At 36.3% G+C, this 19,886-nt stretch overlaps 1 protein-coding gene across 4 annotated transcripts in view; it reads right to left on the bottom strand.

The window, feature by feature from the left end:
- ANO3 (anoctamin 3) overlaps positions 1 to 19,886 on the bottom strand; it is a 184,780-nt gene that overhangs the window by 72,235 nt on the left and 92,659 nt on the right. For all 4 annotated transcript variants that reach the window (XM_042905626.1, XM_042905628.1, XM_042905629.1 and 1 more), the window contains 4 exons: positions 18,286 to 18,407; positions 14,441 to 14,575; positions 6,584 to 6,680; positions 2 to 62 (listed from right to left, as the gene is read on the bottom strand). In XM_042905626.1, the coding sequence (XP_042761560.1) occupies positions 2 to 62; positions 6,584 to 6,680; positions 14,441 to 14,575; positions 18,286 to 18,407 (415 nt within the window). The remainder of the gene's footprint in view (position 1; positions 63 to 6,583; positions 6,681 to 14,440; positions 14,576 to 18,285; positions 18,408 to 19,886) is intronic.

Here is a 19,886-nt window from a genome sequence, read left to right as displayed (position 1 = left end):
CCCCATATTGCCATAAAAATAGCAAAGAAGACCGTTCCTCCATTATCAAACAAATATGTCACCTTAATGGAAAACAAAGCAAAAATATTAGTCACATATTGATTATAATAATCTAGTGATTGCCATCTACATTTAGATTCTATGATTTTTTTTTCCAAAAGGAATCACATTATTTTATGATTTGTAAATATGAGATATGAGATCCTTTCATGGGTCCTGAAACTGTTTCATATGATTTTCTCTTTGGGGAGATGTAAGGGATCAGCATTCCCCTCCCCCCTTTTCTTCTTTCTTTCCTTTTCTTCCCTTTGGACTTCACCTTCAATTTCTGCTTAGAAGTGGCTCTAGTACCCTGAGGAAGTATTTGTGGGGCATAGATGGTCAAGGTAAAGTTAGCTTTTCAGTTGAGGCATACCTAGCTGCACTTCCTGTCAGCAAAACGTCCAGGACTGAGGAAGTTGCAAAATGAAGAATTCCACCTATGAGCCAGAACTTTCAGTGGAAAGTATCACAGTGCTATCCCTACTTTCTGACATCTTTCAGAATGTGCCATGGGTCCAATAGTGGCTATGAGTTGTTTTTTTTTTTAAAGAAGTTTCATATATAACTTAAGATTTAGGATATAGTCCGAGTGTTTTTGAATCAGACATTATCTGAATTTTTATAAAGAACAAAAAATTGTATTACTGAATACAATATTCATGGTTGCAAAGATTGATTTTAATAAATTGCAAATTCAACTTACCTTTGCTTCTTTTCATTTGCATAATGCCCTCACTATACTTATAGTGAGGGATATTAAAACAGTATAGCCACGGCAATATATATTTGACAGTCATATAAATACTATAGAAACTATAGGGAGAAGAGGGATACTATCCTCACAGGAGAGAAAGGCCAAATAAGGGCAAAAGAACATTATTATAAGGGAAGTGGGAATAGAATGGCGTTTGTTTTGCTCAGTCTACAGTCTAGAGACTGGTCAGTGGGAGCATTAAAACAATATTGATATGTATTTTAATTGTAACATCTGGAACACTCTGCAAAACAATATGTAAAACAGATAAAGGTAGGGTGTGTTTTCCTGTGATAGAATGCTACTGAAAATATCATTATACAACACATGTGCTCCTTTCGAAGGTTTGTGGGTAGGTGCAAGATGTCCTGGATGGCCCTGAACTTCTATGATGAGGTTTGGGAGTTCTAAAAATGTTATGTGAGTTGGTTTTCACAAGAGTCATCACTATATATTATGTACAGGAGAGAAAGGGGCCATAAAGAAATTCTCCTACAGTGCTCATAAAATTACACCCAGTGGGGGAATCCAGCGTTTCTGTTTCCAAAGGCATCCCATGGAGACACCTGCTGTTGCCAAGCAGCTGAACAGCTGTCTGCTTTCCTTTATAACAGACTTAGTGCAGGAAACAGCCTCTTAGAGTGTTAGAACAGAGACTTTACACATGGGGACTTAAAGGTCACTAAGGAATAATGGCTCTCTCCTGCTCCAGAAAGAGCAGTCCTTTTAGAAAAGTGGCAAATGAAAGGCCATGCTTAATAATTGTGTGGTATGAATATGATTTGTTATAGTTTATGCAATGTTTTCCCTAAAAATGTTTTTCATTTTATTTCTTCTAAGTTTGTTTACAAATCTTTCAGGTACCTTTTTTTTTACTCCATAAATTAAACATGAATGATTTAGAAATACATCCATTAGGCACAGCAAGGTATACATGTAATCCTCATGTAATGTCAGATTCCATGTATGTAATGGGAGATTAAGCTAAAATGGGAGTTAATGGAAAACTTGAGAACTTATCCTAAGGAGGAGTATAAAAGTATAAAATCCTTGTGTGAGAGCCACTAAGATATTAGCCACTAAGATAGGTGGGATGCATTATGATGTGGGGGGCCACAGACACAATAAGAGCAATTTGATGCCTGTGGTTATAGCTTGAGGTGCTAAGGGTTGCACTGAGGGTGTTGATATAAGAGCTGTTGAATGAAAACAGGGAACAGGGAGAAGAAAGAGTCAAGCATAGCATGGATGGCTCAAGCTCAGCGGATGATTGGCAGGAGAATAAAGGGGGAAAGAGGCATTCTGCTCAATAGGAAAGGGTCGCTTGCCCTATAAAAGAAAATTCCAGATGAAATCTCAAAAAAAATTCCCAAAACAGAATAGACTTTTCCAAAAGCAAAAGGAAGTTTGTCTTATCTACAAGTGTATGTTTGCAATGACTTATTTTATGAGAAAAACAGCTCCGCTTTATGCACAGGGGGACCTATGGACAAGCATTTTATTCAACATCGTTGATGTGAATAGGAATAATATATAAAGACAGAAGCAAACTGAACCTCAAACAAAACTGTGTTGAAGCACAAATTCTCCGTTATCTTTGACATCTCATTTCTCTTGGAGAGTTGAGTGTGGCTAGAAACCAATAAATGTGGGTATTGTTCAGAGGTAAATTTCTTACTAGGTTGGAAGCTTACAGACTATTCCTCTTCTGCTGTAGTTGCTGGGTCTGTCTCTAAAATTGTTTGACGGGTTCAGAGGAGCATAAGCATGTGGAAACTGCCACTGATACTCCATTAAAGCCCCTGTGGGCCAAGGAGAACAGGCACTTCTTGGGCAGATTCAACCTTGCAGACCAGGCTATTATGTGCAAAGAGGAGAAAGGAGTTGGAATTTAGGCTAGAGTTCATGCCTCTCTCACTTCTTCAGTCCTTTATTCTCAGACAGGGCAAAATCTGTGTAACTGCCTATGTCCACTGCACCTGATTACAAGCTGCATCAAACATGGAAACATCAGTAGTCCACACCCAACCTCCTCTCCATTCCTGATCCATTATTATTTAGGGCAATATCTTTGTTAAATGTGGTCCTAGAAATCAACTAAGGAGCTTGTTAACATGCAGAATTCTAAGACTTATCTTGACCAATCGATTCTGAATTTTAGGATTTGGGGCCCAAGAATCTACTTTTTAACAAATGTCTTATGTGATCCCATACCCACTTTTCTATGAAGTTTCTTAAAGAAAAAATACTCTGTCCTCTTTCTATTGTAGCTTCAATATAAATATATGGTCTGAGCTCATATTTGGTATTGAGTAAAAGTTTATTAAGTTAAAAAAACCCAGAAACTAATTATTATGAACAAGGCTCACCTCGAGGGTTGAGGCACTTTTAAAATTATATGAGAAAACAATGCAGAACTCTTCTATCCAATGATAGCACCTTAAACGAAAAATCCTACCATAATGCAAACGACATTGTGGTGTTAGGTGCTTTTAAATAAATGTGCAAACATCACTGAATTACTTAATTGCAAAAATTTCTTAATTACCATATTTTTAAGGATTAAAATTGAAAATAATCATCAAAGAAAATGTTAATGTACTTAAATAAAATTTTTATCATATGAAGGGACCATTTTTGTTCCATGAAATACATCCTTTAAATTATTAAAATAATTACATGTACACATGCATACTTTTCAATAAAATATGACAGATTTAATTTTCTGTTACTTGTCACAAGCGGTGAATGACTCCACAAGAAATTAGCAAGTTTCTAGAAGATGTGGCCAGATGATCCTAGATTGTCTGGCCTGTTTTTTGGTAATCATCTGTTCCTTTATTTCTGACACTTCCCTTCAAATAACTTCTAGATGTGTAAGTTTATAAAACATTTCTAAAAAAGAACATTATTTCCATCAATGAAAGAATAGTAATTCTTATTTTTAATGTATAAAACGAGTACTTACATTTTATCTTAGTCAGAGAAACATATATAATACATATTAAATATTTCTTCCTGGTGGCGTTTATTTCTTGCATTGTTCCAGAACACAATATTCTCCTCTGCAAGGTAACTTTTCCACCTTCCTTAAAATAGTTATTAACTGAATTCTTTCTTAGTCATACCTGTCCCTATACACACTCTTTTCTACTAATATTGCATAATGACAAAACGCCTCCTATATTTAGTGTTTCCTTTGACAGTTTCTTTGCTTTATCACTCTGCCATTAGGGGTGTTTCTTATTTTTAGTGTTCAGATACTGCTAGTGTGTTTTACTAACTCTGTACAAGTAAAAGTAGAAGTAAAATATATATGGATTTGTTGGTATCCCTAAGGCTGTCATATATCCTTGAAATGCATGGGTTAGGAGGACATGTATCTCTACATCTCATAACTTTAATATGTGGCTTTTGCAAAATGTATTGAGAAAATGCTTCCCAAAACAAGACATCTTTGTGGAACACTTAAACAAATTCAAAACTAAGTATAATTTTATAAACTAAACTATAAACAAAACAGATTTTCCTATGCCTTGTATTCACAATGAACTATCCAGAAGCTAATTTTACTAGGTTTGGTCTTGTAGTAGGGTATTGAGTGACTTCTGATTTTATACTCTGCCTCATCAAACTTCATTGTATAGAGACCTCTACTTTGAACAAGATGGAGTAACTGAGATTGATTTTATCCCCATTCTGGAAACAACAAAAAATGCACAAAATACATAAGCAACAGATTTCAAGACAGTGGATACTAGGCAGGAAGAGCCATTAATGATCCTTGGGAGGAAGGAAACACGTGAGGTGAGCATTACAACTGCCTCAGATTACTGCACGGAAAGAGTTCGTAGGATGTAAACATGGGCACCCCAGACAGTGCCCAGTGAGCGTGTCCGTGAGGAAACCTCTTGAGGAAAGAACCACCTGAAAGGATTATTAGTGAGCCCATTCCCACCAGCCAGACTGGAAATCCTCTATTTGCAGTGTAGTTGCTACAGTACACGGCCAGATCTTGCTTTCATTGCGAGGAAAAAATCATGCTAGTTACAGTACTGCTATGAACCTACCTTACAAATCTTAAAAGCAAGACCTGGGGCACCTGGGTGGCTCAGTTAGTTGAGCATCTGACTCTTGATTTTGGCTCAGGCCATGATTTCAGGGTTCATGGGATGGAGCCCTGCATTGGGCTCTACACTGACAGCACAGAGCCTGTTTGGGATTCTGTGTCTCCCTCTCTCTCTGTCCCTCCCCTGCTCAGGCTCTCTCTCTCTCTCTCTCAAAATAAATAAAACTTAAAAAAAAGCAAGGCCCAAAAGGACCAAATTATGTCCAAGTAACTAAATTATAATACCTCTACACATCTATTAGAATAGTTAGAATAAAAAAGACTAGCCATTCTGGGGATTAGTGACTGTATGGAAAACTGGAACCCTCATATACTGTGGATTGGAATGTAAAATGGTATAAATGCTTTGGAAAACATTTTGGCAGTACCTCAGAAGGTTAAACACCCACCTATCATATAATCTAATCATTTTAGTCCTAGGTTTTTACCCAAGAGAAATAACAGTGCCTATATGGAGATTTGTAGATGAATGTTCAGAGCAGCTTTAGGTAAAATGGTAATTCAAAACAACCCACGGGTCCATTAATAGATAAACAGATAGACAAATTCTGGCATAGCTGGGTAATGCAATACTCCTCAGCAATAAAAAGAAAAGATCTACTGATAAATGTTACAACATGGTGAATCTCAGAATAACTATGCTGTGTGAAAGAAACCAGAAAAAAACCCACAAACTGTATGATTCCATTTACATAAGAGTCTCTAGAAAATACAAACTTTTCTATAAAGACAGAAAGCAGTTGGTTGCCTGGACACAGGGGTGGAACTGGGGAGGAGAGGGAGGCAGGGATTACAAGAGGCCATGAGGAAACTTTTGGAAGTGATTATATGTCCATTATCCTTCTTGGGGTGATGGTTTCACAGGTGCATATATAATGTCAAAATGTGTCAATTTACACACTTTAGATGTGTACATATTATTATATGTTAATTATACTTCAATGAAACTTTTAAATATAAACAATAATCATTGTAAAATTCAGTTTCTCAAACTTGTATGCACATGGGAATCATCTGGGAAGTTTTAAAATAGATGGATGTCTATGTTCCAAACCCAAGATACTGATTTAATTAATTACTCTGGGGTATGGCTTGGGCTTCAGAAGTTTTAAGAGCCTTCAGGTTATCCTAATAGGCAGCGACTTGAGAATTTTTAGTATGTTGTTTCCTTTCTTTTGTAAAATTAAAGTATTGGGGTTTTTTGTTTGTTTTTATTTTTTATTTAGAGAAAGAGAGAGCATGAACTGGGGAGTGGGGCAGAGGGACAGAGAGAATCTTAAGTGCAGGGCTCGATCCCATAACCCTGCGATCATGACCTGAGCTGAAATCAAGAGTTGGATATTCAATCGACTGAGCCCCAGGTACCCCTAAAATTAAAAGTGTTGTAATGAGTATTCATGGATGATGGAAATTTAATCATTAGCAAGAGATATAATCATCTTCTCCTAAAAAGAATCTAGATGTCATTCCAAGTGGAAGTTTATGTCCATATGACAATAATCGGTTATAAAAACAAAGGAAGAATAAAATATTCAAATAAAAATATACTCATTTTATAATTGCTGCCGAATGATGATCTATTCAAGTTTTCACTTTTTCCTACCTACTTCTGAGGAAAAGTAGAGCTCGGGAAGGAGAATGCGAGGGTCCACACTCACCTTGGCATAGATACAGCTTTCATTGAGTCTCTGCAGTGAGCAGTTCTTGTCACAGAGAGGGCACATGAAGACTTCAGTGGCCTTGCAAATTTCTTGGCTTGGGAAACCAAAGAAGAGAGAGAAAGCATGAACCTCCACGTTTAAGAAGGTGCTTAGCTCCTCTGGCTAGTCCTGTGGGAAGCAGCAAGGCAGAGAGGAAAAGAAGACACGGATAGTGGGAGTGGTGGACAGGTAAGCAAGAACTTAGAGTGGTTCCAACTCAAACTTTTAGGATATTTGTGATACAGACATTTTTGTTGACTTCTTCAGTTTTAGAAGTCTCTGCCTGGATACGGTAATGATAGTAGGCCATATCTGACACCTGTGAGACACTTGTGGGCTTTGTTACAAAGATAGATACACATGATTTCGTGGCAGTGAGGGTAATCTTGTAAGGAACACCCACGGGAGTTTCAGCCAAGCTCACAGCTTGGAAGTGGCTGAGCTAAAATCAAATCTTTCTCCTGGATCTCACGCCTTAGAATCACCAAGATGAACAGCACCCATAATTCACACAAATCCACACAAATTCATAACTCACCCTCCAGCCAACAGGGGCATCACATTCAGTGGAAATTTGAGGGAGTTGACTTTTTTGTTGTTGTTGTTGTTGACTGTGTGTCTTGACACACAGTCATGATGACATGACATAGTCTTTATTTACTGAAACCTATTATATTTTCTATTAGAATATAACTTGATAATACTTGTCTCTTCAGTTTTATGCCCACTACCTTTTAAAGATCTCAGCATACATTTTAGATGACTTGTGATAGGAGTAGGGCACCAGTAACAATTTCTCAAAAGCCTCTCAGCCTGAGTTCACAGCAACCTATTTTTAAAATGTTTTGTGCGTTTATCTGTCAGAAGTGGCCCTTTCCCACTTAGTAGCCTCTAAATAAATTGTCTTTAATTAAATCTGCTCTGGAAATGTTGAAAGTAATTTAAAGGCTTTTGACAGTAAGTCTGGAAATGCAACTGTTAATAAAGGTTTAATTGGCAGTGTTTACAGCACAATTTACTGTTTTCAAAAATACACCCTCAAATGAAGCAAAAAAACAATGTATTTCAAATGCTGGATGTATGAAATCTCACTCTAAAGTGGGAATAAATAGTAAGTAATTATACTATATAGTAATACAATGCTTTAAAGTGGGCAAAAGTGGGTTCATGTCCATTAAGTCTGGTCCTCACTGCAATCTCCTGCAATGGTTAATTATCTCCACAACTGAGAGTAAACTGATGTTTAATTTAAGTAATTTGCTTGAGGTCATACAGCTAAAAAGAGGTACTTCAGGGAGCCTAATTTAGGTTTTTGTGATTCTAGGTCAAGTTCTCCATCAGCTACAACGTATCTCAAAGAGAAATGTTTTTATTTCATATTAAAAGTGACTTTCCCGTGAAGGGGATTGAGTTCACTTCTGATGATGAGCATGGAGTAACTCACAGATCTGTTGAATCATTATATTGTACACCTGAACCTAATATTACGCTGTATGTTAACTGTAATTGAATAAAAAAATCTGGCAGATAAAAAATAAAATAAAAAATTTTCTTATAATACTTGTATTGATGATGATAGTGTTATGGGTCTAAAAAATACTATAATTCTCCTACTTTCACACACACCATCTTGCTACTAATTGGGATGTCTATATGAAGTAAAGCAGGTAAAACACACATATTAAAAGACCAAAAGAAAAAGATGATACCTCCTCTTAGTAATGCTACTAATTTGTAGGAACAAGAAGAATTAAAACAGTCCTTGAAGGATTTTGCTTACAATTTAAAATTCATTGTGTTTCAAGAATAACACAATGTGTCCTGCATTGAAATCCCATACTAAAAAGTATTAGAGGCAGTATTTACCACGTCATATTTTCCATCTCCTAAATTGTCAAACAAAAGCACAAATCTATCAAAACACCGTGTCTAGAATCCCAAACCATCAGACTGAACACTATTTTGAATTCCAGAATTATTAAATTCATTTTTGGTAAGTCGTTCAATGTTTAACTCGGTATGTAACATAAAAAAAATAAACAATTTTTGACAACATATATTTTAGCCTACAATAAAGAATTTAATACTAGCACAAATTTCTTTGAGTTTAGTTAACCACTAGAGGGAGGGAGAGTGCACAGCATGAGTGTTTCTTCATATCTTCTGCGCAGCCTGATAACAGAAACCACCACTTGAATTGTGGCTTTCTTTTATTTGACATCTATTGTCAGACATACCACCAAGGGCTGATTTGAAGGAAATAATAATTACCACCAACTTAAGATAGCAGGAGAAGCTAGCAATTTGTCCTTTCGGGGGTGGATGTCTGGACCCACTCCCGGGCCCTCCTGTGATCCTATAAAGACGACAAAGCACAGAAAAGGTGCTTGGTGATGTCACTTTGAGGAAAGTGAAAATGTGAAAGTATGTTTAAGGGAAGGCAGTATGGAAGCATGAGCAAAACATGGATTTTAGAATTAGATATAATTACTGGGGAAAAGTAAACCAAATCGCAAGATATTAGAATTGCTATTACCAAACAGAATAAAACAAAACAAAGGTAACACGTGTTGGCAAAGATGTGGAGGTTTTGGAACATTTGCACGTTGTTGGCGGGACTGTAGAATGGTGCAGCCACTATGGGAAACAATATGGAGGTTCCTCAAAAAATTAAATCTAGAACTACCATATAATCTAGCAATCCCACTTCTGGGTATATATCTAAAAGAACTGAAAGTAGGATCTAGAAGAGAAATCTGCACTCCTGTGTTCATTACAGCATTATTCACAATAGCCAAGATACGAAAATAACCCAAGTGTCCACTGATGAATGGATACAGAAAATGTGGTATAAACACAAAATAGAATATTATTCAGCCTTAAAAAAAAAGAAGGAAATTCCACATATGCAGCAACATGAATGATGAACCTGGAGGACATTGTGCTAAGTGAAATAAGCCACGCACAGGATAAATACTCCATGACTTCACATATTTTAAGTATTTAAAACAGTCACACTGAGAGAAACAAAACAGAATCGTAGTCGCCCGGGGGAGGAGAGGAGGAAGTGGGGAGTTGCTCTTCAACAGATATAAAGTTTCAGTTATAGAAGATGAATAAGTTCCAGAGATCTGCTGTACAACATTGTGCCTAGAGTTAATAACACTGTAATGCTCACCTAAAATTTTGTCAACAGGGTAAATCTAATGTTAAGTGGTCTTACCACAATTAAAAAGAATCCAGTAAAGGTTTAAAACTTAGCTGACCACATACTATATACATTCTCCTGACCGAGTCACTTACCTCTCTGAGGATCTATTTATTCATCTCTAGATGAAGATAATATCTAACTGGGATATTACATAAGGGATATTGATACCGTGCCCGGCATATTGTAGGCACTAGATAAATAGAAACTTCATTGCTAAGGATGTTGTCAGGAGAGGGTTCAAGAGGTCCTGTATTACCCAACTGTTTCTGAAAGGCTGGTCTGATACTGAAAACCACATAAATTTCTTGGCAAGTTCTAATACCAAAGAGGAAAGAAGGGACTAGAAAGTTGGGGCTTCTGCTCTTTGTTCTGGACCTGAAAAACTATTTTATCTGCCTGCTTGTTCATTTTCACATCCCTATGATATGTACTCTGCCAGCAAAAATCTGACCACATTTGGTTAGGTAAGGCCAATGAACACATATAAATAGACACATGTACATATATATACAATAAATAATCCACAAATTGATTGCTACATAATTCTACAATGAGCTACAGAACAGGTAATATGACCTTAATTTATATAAATATAGACAGTAGAAACACAATAAATCCAACCCAATCTTCAGCTTAACATTTTGTTACCTTGTAATAAAAAATAAAGAGTTTCATAAAATAATACTAAGACAATGCAACACCAAATAAAAGCCCCGTGCCCTCTCCTGACCTGCCATAACACCTACGACTTAACCATGTCTGACACCTTGAATAGAAAATTTCAGTCCCATGAAGTTTTGAAAGTCAAGATATTCAGTGATGCTTATCTTGGTTTAGAATAGAAAGTCTGACAAGATGTTAATTATAGTGTGACAGAGTAGCAGTAACAGAATACCATAAAGCGCAGAAGAAAAGAGTTTGCTAATGCCTTTTAAAGCACTCCTTGTTCTAAAGGTACTTATATACAAGAAGTCTAATTTACTCTGTTGGTACATAAATCAATAGCAAGAGCAAATCTATTCCTTTCATTGTTTTGCTCATTTTCAGCTTTGCAGGGATAGAGGACAGAGTCTACAACACATAAACTTTGCGAATATGTTCTCCATAGAACCAATCTGAACAATAGCTAACCATCTGAGAATCATTTTATGTCTTCATCCATTCATATTAAAAGAGTAGTTTTCTAAAACCCTGAGAACTCTACCAAAAAAACCTGTTAGAACTAATAAATGAATTCAATGAAGTTGCAGAATACAAAATCAATATACACTTATCAGTTGCATTTCTATACGCTAACAATAAACTATCAAAAAGAGAAATTAAGAAAATAATCCCATTTACAATTGCACCAAAAAGAATAAAATAATTAGGGTTAAATTTAACTAAGGAGGTGAGAGATCTACACACTGAAAACTAAGATGTTGATGAAAGAAATTGAAAAAGAAACAAATAAATAGAAAGATATTTTGTGCTCATGAATTGGAAGAATGAATATTGTGGAAATGTCCATACTACACAAAGACTTCTACAGATGCAATGCAATCTCTATGAAAGTTCAATGGTATTTTCACAGAAATAGAAAAAGCAATCCTAAAATATGTATGGAACATGAAAAACCTCAAATAGGCAAAGCAATCTTGAGAAAGAAGGACAAAATGGAAAACATGATATCTCCTGGTTTCAAATAATATTAATTTTAAAGCTATAGTAATCAAAACTTATGGCATTGGAATAAAAACAGACACCTAGATCAATGGAACAGAATACAGAACCCAGAAATAAACCCATGTATATGTGGGCACTTTTCAACAAAGGGGCCAAAATATATAATGGAAAAAGGATAGTTTCTTTGATAGATGGTGTTGGAAAAACTGGATATTCACGTGCAAAAGAATGAAACTGAACCCCTATCTTACACCATATGTAAAAATTAACCAACAAAACAAACATGCAATCTACAGAATGGGAGAAAATATTTACAAAACATATATCTGATGAGGGGTTAATATCCAAAGTATATAAAGAACTCATACAATTCAATGCAAACAAAAAATCTGATTTAAAAAATGGGCAGAGAAACTGAATAGACATTATTTTTTCAAAGAAGATATACAAATCAACAGGTACATGAAAAGGTGAATCAATATCATTAATCATCAGGGTAATGCAAATCAAAGCCACAATGAGGTATCACCTCACACCTGTTAGGATGCCTATAATCAAAACATTGCTGATGGGAATGTAAGTTAGTGCAGCCACTATGGAAAACAATATGGAGGTTCCTCAAAATATTAAAAATAGAACTCCCATATGATCCAGGAATCCCACTTTTAAATATCTACATATCTTCAAAGGAAATGAAAATAGGATCTTGAAGAGATATTTGCATTCCTGTGTGCATTGCAGCATTACTTACAATAGCCAAGATATGTAAACAACCCAAGTGCTCATCAGTGGATGAATGGACAAAGGAGATGTGGTATAGTATATAATGGAATATTCAGCCATGAGAAAAAAGGAAATGTTGCCAATTGTGACAACATGGATGGAGCTTGAGTGCATTATACCAAGTGAAATAAGCCAGAGGGGGAAAAAAATACTGCATGGTATCACTTTATATGTGAATCTTTAAAAAAGCCAAATTCATAGAAACAGAGAATAGAAAAGTAGCAAAAAAAAAAAGTTTTTCTTTTCAAGACACTATAACTTCGGTACACAACCTGTTTTCTTAGGCTCAGAGGATACTGATTCAACAGCATATAGAGATATGCCCACATAGGGATGGATGTTCCCACTGGGCACAAATTTGTTCTGGAAGATGCTGCTTTCCATTCTTGTAGTGAGTTTGCAAATCTCTGAAATAAACATATGACCAGGTGAACTGTTTTTTGAATAGTAAGTGTTTCTTAGTGTTCAAACTAATTAATAGTTGGCCTTCATGGAGAACAAGGGGACACTGAGAAACCAAATCAAGGAAGTTGGTTATGGAACTGGATTTAACTCTAGGACAGAGAAAGTAGTAAAACCTGGGATTCTGAGTAACTTGTTCTGTGAGTGTTCTGCAAGACGAGCAAACATTTCTAATAAATTTTAACTTGATAAACAAGCGATATCTTGGAATACAAATAGTATGTGATGCCAAATATCACATGATCACAATTAAGGTGATGATTCTTGAAAATTCGCTTTGATATATGAGTGCTTTGGATTACAAGCATGTTTCCTGAACGAATTATGCTTGCAAACCAAGGTTTTACTGTATTTTGTTTTTAGGCAAATTGTTATACATATACATATGAAAATTATATATATATGCAAATTATATATATATACATATATATGTGTATATATATATATATGTGTGTGTGTGTATATATATATATATATACATATATATATATACATTTTTAGAGAAAATTCAAGGAAATGAATTTTTATGATCCCATTAACTGTCATGATTACTACCCAGTAGCGAGGCCATGGTTAAAAGATGGACCAAAGGAGAAAAAAGTACGTTTCATAATTTTGAATTGTATCATACAAGCCTGAACTTGATGATATCCTTGTATATATTAAATAGAAGATGCTGCTAAGAGGATTCTTTAATGCTGGGGTGAGTCTTATCTCTGCTGAATAATAATGTATTGTGCCTTTACCCAAATCTTGAGTATTTCAACTTTAACAGAAAATCACCATTTTGATAACTGCTTGATTTTTGTGAAACCTTATTTCACTACTGTCTTGATACCTTAAGCTGGTACTAAAAAAAATGTTCTTATAGAGAAGAAGAAGAAAATACAAACTGATTTTATGTTCTCAGGAGAGAGGATTACTTAGAGCTGGAATCATGTGCTACAGATATTTATGTATTTGTTTATTCTCTAACTATGTAAGGTTCCCTCAGATGCAAAAAGGAATACTCACTTCTAAGGGTGGTAGTGAAGCTCATATCAAAAGAAAAAAAAACATTAACAGGAGGCTCTTTGTATATTGTAAGTGTTTAAAGAATTGTAGCTATTCTAATTATTTGAACTACTGTACTGAGAGGGCTTTCTAGACTAGCAAATACTATGAAAATGTAAATTACATAAGACTCTCATTGCATTGTTGAATTATTATGTGGGATGTACTGGCAAGAGAAATTTTGCATAAAGAGAAACAGTCTTAGAACTTGCCCAATAGAATTTGCATATAAAAATATGGAATAGCCTTTTTTTTTTTTTTCAACTTTTTAAATTTATTTTTGGGACAGAGAGAGAGACAGAGCATGAACGGGGGAGGGGCAGAGAGAGAGGGAGACACAGAATCGGAAACAGGCTCCAGGCTCCGAGCCATCAGCCCAGAGCCTGACACGGGGCTCTAACTCACGGACCGTGAGATCGTGACCTGGCTGAAGTCGGACGCTTAACCGACTGCGCCACCCAGGCGCCCCTGGAATAGCCTTTTAAAAAATAGTGCTTTTCCCCTCCCCTCAAAAAAAAAAACAAAAACCAGCAAATAAATTGTAGCACCATGACTTGCTTTTTATAGTCAGCATTATCGTAAAGATTGTGCCCAGTCAGAATAAAGGCCAACACATTTTAATAAGTCTGTTAATAGCTTACCTTACTTGACTTGCATTCATTGTAAATATCCCATAGAAAAAAACACACAAGCCAACAAGTGCTGCAGGAATCAGCATTCCAGTATACCATCCCAGCCAAGCAAAGTATAGCCCAATCTTCTCACCAAAGTATAGCCTGCACAAGAAAGCCAACTCTTAGCTTAAGGTAACGTAAGTAACACTACAAATGTTGCTGTCACACCTGGTCAGAATTTGATGGATATAACAGCTCAGTTCCTGCTCAGTTCCATGTAGTGTATCTTAATATTCCCACTTGCTAATGAATCCAATGATGGTGATGCTATTTATCTTCAAACATTAGAAGGGGCAATTTTATAAAATGTATTCTTTCTGTGTCGAATTTCTTAATATGGCCCAACTCTTGCCTTTCTCCATTCTCCTAGTAGAATCTCTTTGTTTTCCATGCACTGAACTATAGTAAACCAAACTACTTTTGTGTGAATTAGGGAAAGAAGTCTCCCCTATAGGTAGATGCTGAGAGTAGATTCCAGTTCAGTCTCCATCTGCACCCTTGGCCAGACTCCCTTCTGCTAGACACAATCTGCACAATTATGTTACACTTTCCACAACAAAAGTTAACTTTGTGGTTCCTGGAGCACATGATTCTTTCCTTGGTTAACGCTGTTCCCTGACTTTGGAATATTACATTTGACTCTCTTACCTTGTCTGGCCTGTATGCATCCTTCAGTTTGTATCACTTCTTACAAGAAGCTTTTCCTGACTTACACTACAACCCTGGGTAAGATAGCCCTGATTTTGCTCCTATACTGCCCTTACTGACATTCCAGTGTCCTAAATTTACAACACTTTAAGACAATTAATTATCTGTCACTCTTCCCTTTCTCTCCCTCCCCATAACACTGCAAGTGCCTAGAAGTGGACCTGTGTCTTGTTTCACTAGCTCCCACCACAGGGAGTATTGAATGAAGCTAAGGAAATGAATGTGTTTTATTTTCCTTGAGCTGACGAGCATAGTTTCTATGGAAATGGCAGATGGATAGGACAATTCTAATGACTACCCAATTCTCTCTTTTCACGAAGTCTTCTGACAATACCAACTGCTACACAGTTTCTAAAGCTCTGATAAGAAATAATAGTTTCCTGCATTCTTTACTACTACTTGGTCTCTATCTTCTAAAAATGGCTATGTAACACAATTTTGTCCCAGCAATAGTTTTAAAAATTGGTGTTTTACTATTCATTTAGGAATACTGCAATTGGGCAGAGATTCTTTGTTGGGAAGAAATTTTTCTTGTTATTTTTCCCTTCACAAGGCTTCTCTTTCTGAAAATTATTATTTTTCTCTGTATTATATCAATTAAAATTTTGTATATTCTACCAGGTGTAGAAATGGAGTCATCCTCCATGAAGGATCATTTATCTAAGTTTTTGTTTTTACATTGATTTCTCCTGGGAGACATAGATCAGTGGTCCATTCACTTCTCATACAACGATAATGTTCTACTTCAGAGGAAAGCTTATATTAACAGGTATTTCAAACAAGCCATTTATTCCTTTTAACAAGTGTTCCTCTGTGAGAAGAGTAGGTTTTTAGCACATATTACTAACATAATGGAATGCCTTTACAATAACAATCATAGAGCATTGCACAGACAACCCTCCCTTATACAGACAGAATTCTACTGAGATTTTCGATTACACATTGTTGAAGTCCAGAGGGGCAACAATATTATTTGACAGTAGTTTAATCACATAGGTTACAGCAGATTTTAGATCTGGTTCAGGAGAGGGAGAAGCTATTTCCAGGCAGAGAAAGCTGATGAAAACCCCTTTGACTTTGAGTACTGGTATTCACAATCTTCTAGGATCTCTAGAGGTATCTCAAAAACCATGAGAAGGCAAGGAGGAAGAGGGGGTGGCTATTGGCATCACTCTGCACTACACTTCACCCATAGTCACTCTCTTTTGATCTGATTTGTATTTCGGTAACAAGCAGGTTCCTGGAGAGGAGGAATGCGTTGAAATGCTATCTATACTCTTTTATGGCCTTCAGCTTGGGCGGTTCCTTCATCTCCCCTCTCTCTCTTCAGCCACGTACACACAAAATATATGATTTTCATAAGCAAAAATTTCCTTCAATGATAATATCCAAATAGTTGGTAATAGTAGCCAAATAACTCTATTTATCACTTGTTGAAATGACCTGAAGCAGCAATGGCAATGTGTCCAGCAAATAAGAGAATTATTGACACTGAAATGTTTGCTTGAAAATACCAACTTTGTTTTAGTACCTAGTAAATACGGTTCTGTGAACCAGCACATCTCACTGTGTTCACGTATCCCTAAAATAACAATTCATTCCCCTACATAAATCAGAATCTGATAATTTGTTATGATCGAAAGAATTATAATAAACACATCTCGATCTGGGATATGCCCAAGTTTGAAATATGTTTGAAATAAAAATGGTTTGGTGCTGGATATTATGATCCGTACTTCCAGATCTTTGTGCTAAGCTTTTCTTTTCTGCTCTGTGCCCCAGGAGGCTCACCTTCATGGACTGTATCACTTATGCTCCTCCCTTCCTCTGGCTTCCTGATGGACTTGTTGGCCAACTGAAGGTACCACCAGCAGAAGATCCCAGGGTGTGATCAAAGAGATATTGATGTATTGATTATCCTGACTTTCTCCCTCCTGGTGCATGGCCTGGCCGGAGCTGCTTTCTTCCTAAGACTATAGCTTCTGTCAGGCATCGCCCTCTTCTGTTTTTGCCCAATCCTATCAACTCTTCCTTCCCCTTGTTCCTCCAGGCCTAGGATTGATGACAATATCCAACTTTTGCTAGTCTCTGGAAGCTTCGTCATCATCATGTTTGCTCCCTTGATACTATTTATACTTCTGTATATAATTCTTTTATTAAATTTTCTTCAGATACTCCTTCTATTCTTTCAGTTCTATCAGTTTTCTTCTGGGAACAGTTATGAGTTATTCTTGATATTTATATTTCATAAAGAATTCAAAATATTAACATATATAAACTTATGAATGCTCTTTTTTCTTTCATTCTAAGAATATTTATAGTTAGCTAGAAACTTAAGTCCTTTTTATTATATATTTTCCTGATTTTTTTAAAAGAACATATTATCCCCCACAAAAATTAAATAAATCATGAATATGACAATATTTGGAGACTAATTCAGTTGAGAGCAGTTACTCACTAGAAATATACTTCCTGGAATAGAATAGATACACACAAAATCTTTGTTGAAAGACAAGTATATGCATAGATGCCATGTTGGTCATTTTCCTCTTTGCTCTCAGATCCATTTTCTGCCTTTCCCTGTTTTGGTTTGTTCTCACAGGGAAGTCAATTACACAGGTTCCATTGTAAATAGCTCCTGGTTAAGTTGGGCCAGGAGTCAAAGGTGGAAGGAAGAGGGAAACAAGATCTTTCCTTCTTTCTTGGCCATCCTCCAGCATAGCCATGCCTTCTCCATGGTTCCACTTCCAACACTCAGTTTTCTGCACACAGTCCTAGTCATGGATGGTATAGCTCCTGCCCAAGGGCCCAAGGAGTGGGCTCTGAAATATACACTATCCCATTTTCCCTCCAGCCTTAAGGTTGTTAGCAATTTTTTGCTGTTGCCTCACTATTCCTGCCTGATTTCCCAGCTTTCCTATCCCCTGTATAACCAAATCCCTAAGTTAAGTTTCCTTTATTGAAAGACCTATAGTGGCTTCTTTTTCCTAACTGCATCCTGAATGATATAGATGATTTGGTGGCTAAATTAAATAATTCCAAATCTATGAAAATGACAACAAAACAGCATAATAGAGCATCTAATATTGATCCATCCACATTACCTGATTAAATCCAAGGGCTGATGCTTATACCACATTCCCCAGCGTGCCCAGCGCTCATATAATAGATGCCTATTATTCTGAGGTCCATGCGTTTTGATGGGTTGGCTACTCTTGTAGGCTCCCTGAAACACATAAGATAAGTTGATACACATTCTCTTAGTATATGTGAACTAAATTGGAACTGCTTTTACTATTTTTTTCCCTACAGAACAATTTAACAGCTTATTGAAAGCTGCAGAAATTTTAAATTTAAGCCCATCACTGGAATAATGTAGTAATGCCTTTATATATTTCTCTTTCATTGAAAATATTCTGACAGTCCCTTAAAAATCCTTTCTTAAAGTCCCTTTTTAAACCAATGAGGTTCCTTTCATTTAAAATAAAGAATTTAGGTTTTACTGTTTGTAACCTCAGGCCTTTTAATAAACACTATACCCTCACCATCATTGAGAGAAATTGTTGTAATCTTTACTTCAGAAATTAAGAGTATTATTCTGCTTTAAGAAGCAATTCAGTCCCAGAAAATACTGATTTCATTTACAGAGGCTAAGAAGGCAAATGTTCAATCAAAAAGTGTAAGAAGTCTACGTCACAATTGCTATTCAAGGTTTTAAATTCTAGAATACTTAAAACTTAATTTAGATAAGATATTCCAAAAATGGACACATTTTCAAGTTCTTTATATCTCCCCTCAAAAACTATTGCATGGGTTACAATTTCAGACACAGAGAATATATATGCCTCATAGAGGACAGTGTTTCCTGAAGGCTGAACTGCTTTACACTTATAATAAAAAAGGAGGGCAATAGATATGGCAACTCTATTTTCTTTTTTTTTTTTTTTTTTTTTATTTTTGGGACAGAGAGAGACAGAGCATGAACGGGGAGGGGCAAAGAGAGAGGGAGGCACAGAATCGGAAACAGGCTCCAGGCTCCAAGCCATCAGCCCAGAGCCATCAGCCCAGAGCCTGACGCGGGGCTCGAACTCACAGACTGCGAGATCGTGACCTGGCTGAAGTCGGACGCTTAACCGACTACGCCACCCAGGCGCCCCTGGCAACTCTATTTTCTAAACCAAAACTTAGGACACAGGATTTGACAAACTCCCTCTCATTCCAATGTGTGATTCTACTTTTATAAGCAGTTTAACCAAATTTTAAAACAAGTGGAGTTATGCCTTAGCTTCTTCATGTAGATGATGAGAACAAGAATAAATATTAATGATTTCTACCACAGAGGAGCTTTGTGAGGGTCCACTTGGATAATCACTATAAAGTGCTATGCATGCACATATGAGTACAAAATCAATTTTAGTTAATTTGCAGAGTTTGATATATTGTGGCCATTGAAAAGTAGAAAACTATCATCTGAGTGATCCCAGACAACCAGGGGTGTGAGTTCCTACAAAGAGAGAGGACACCTTGAATCATGGTCTGCAGATGCCTCAAGACTGAAATGAGAAACACATGTGGATTTTACCTCTGGTCTTCTAATGAAATGGATAAATTGATTAGGTAAAGATGGGAGTACAGGTAAAGTGCTGAGGGGCTTCAGGATGGGCGACTGCAGAATGTGCTACTCTGGCATGTAGATGATTTCTTT

This window comes from Panthera leo, chromosome D1 (genome assembly GCF_018350215.1).
Source record: "Panthera leo isolate Ple1 chromosome D1, P.leo_Ple1_pat1.1, whole genome shotgun sequence".
NCBI lineage: Eukaryota > Metazoa > Chordata > Mammalia > Carnivora > Felidae > Panthera > Panthera leo.
Note: the sequence above shows the minus strand (reverse complement) of the source record. Positions and strands in the feature narration are given on the sequence as shown.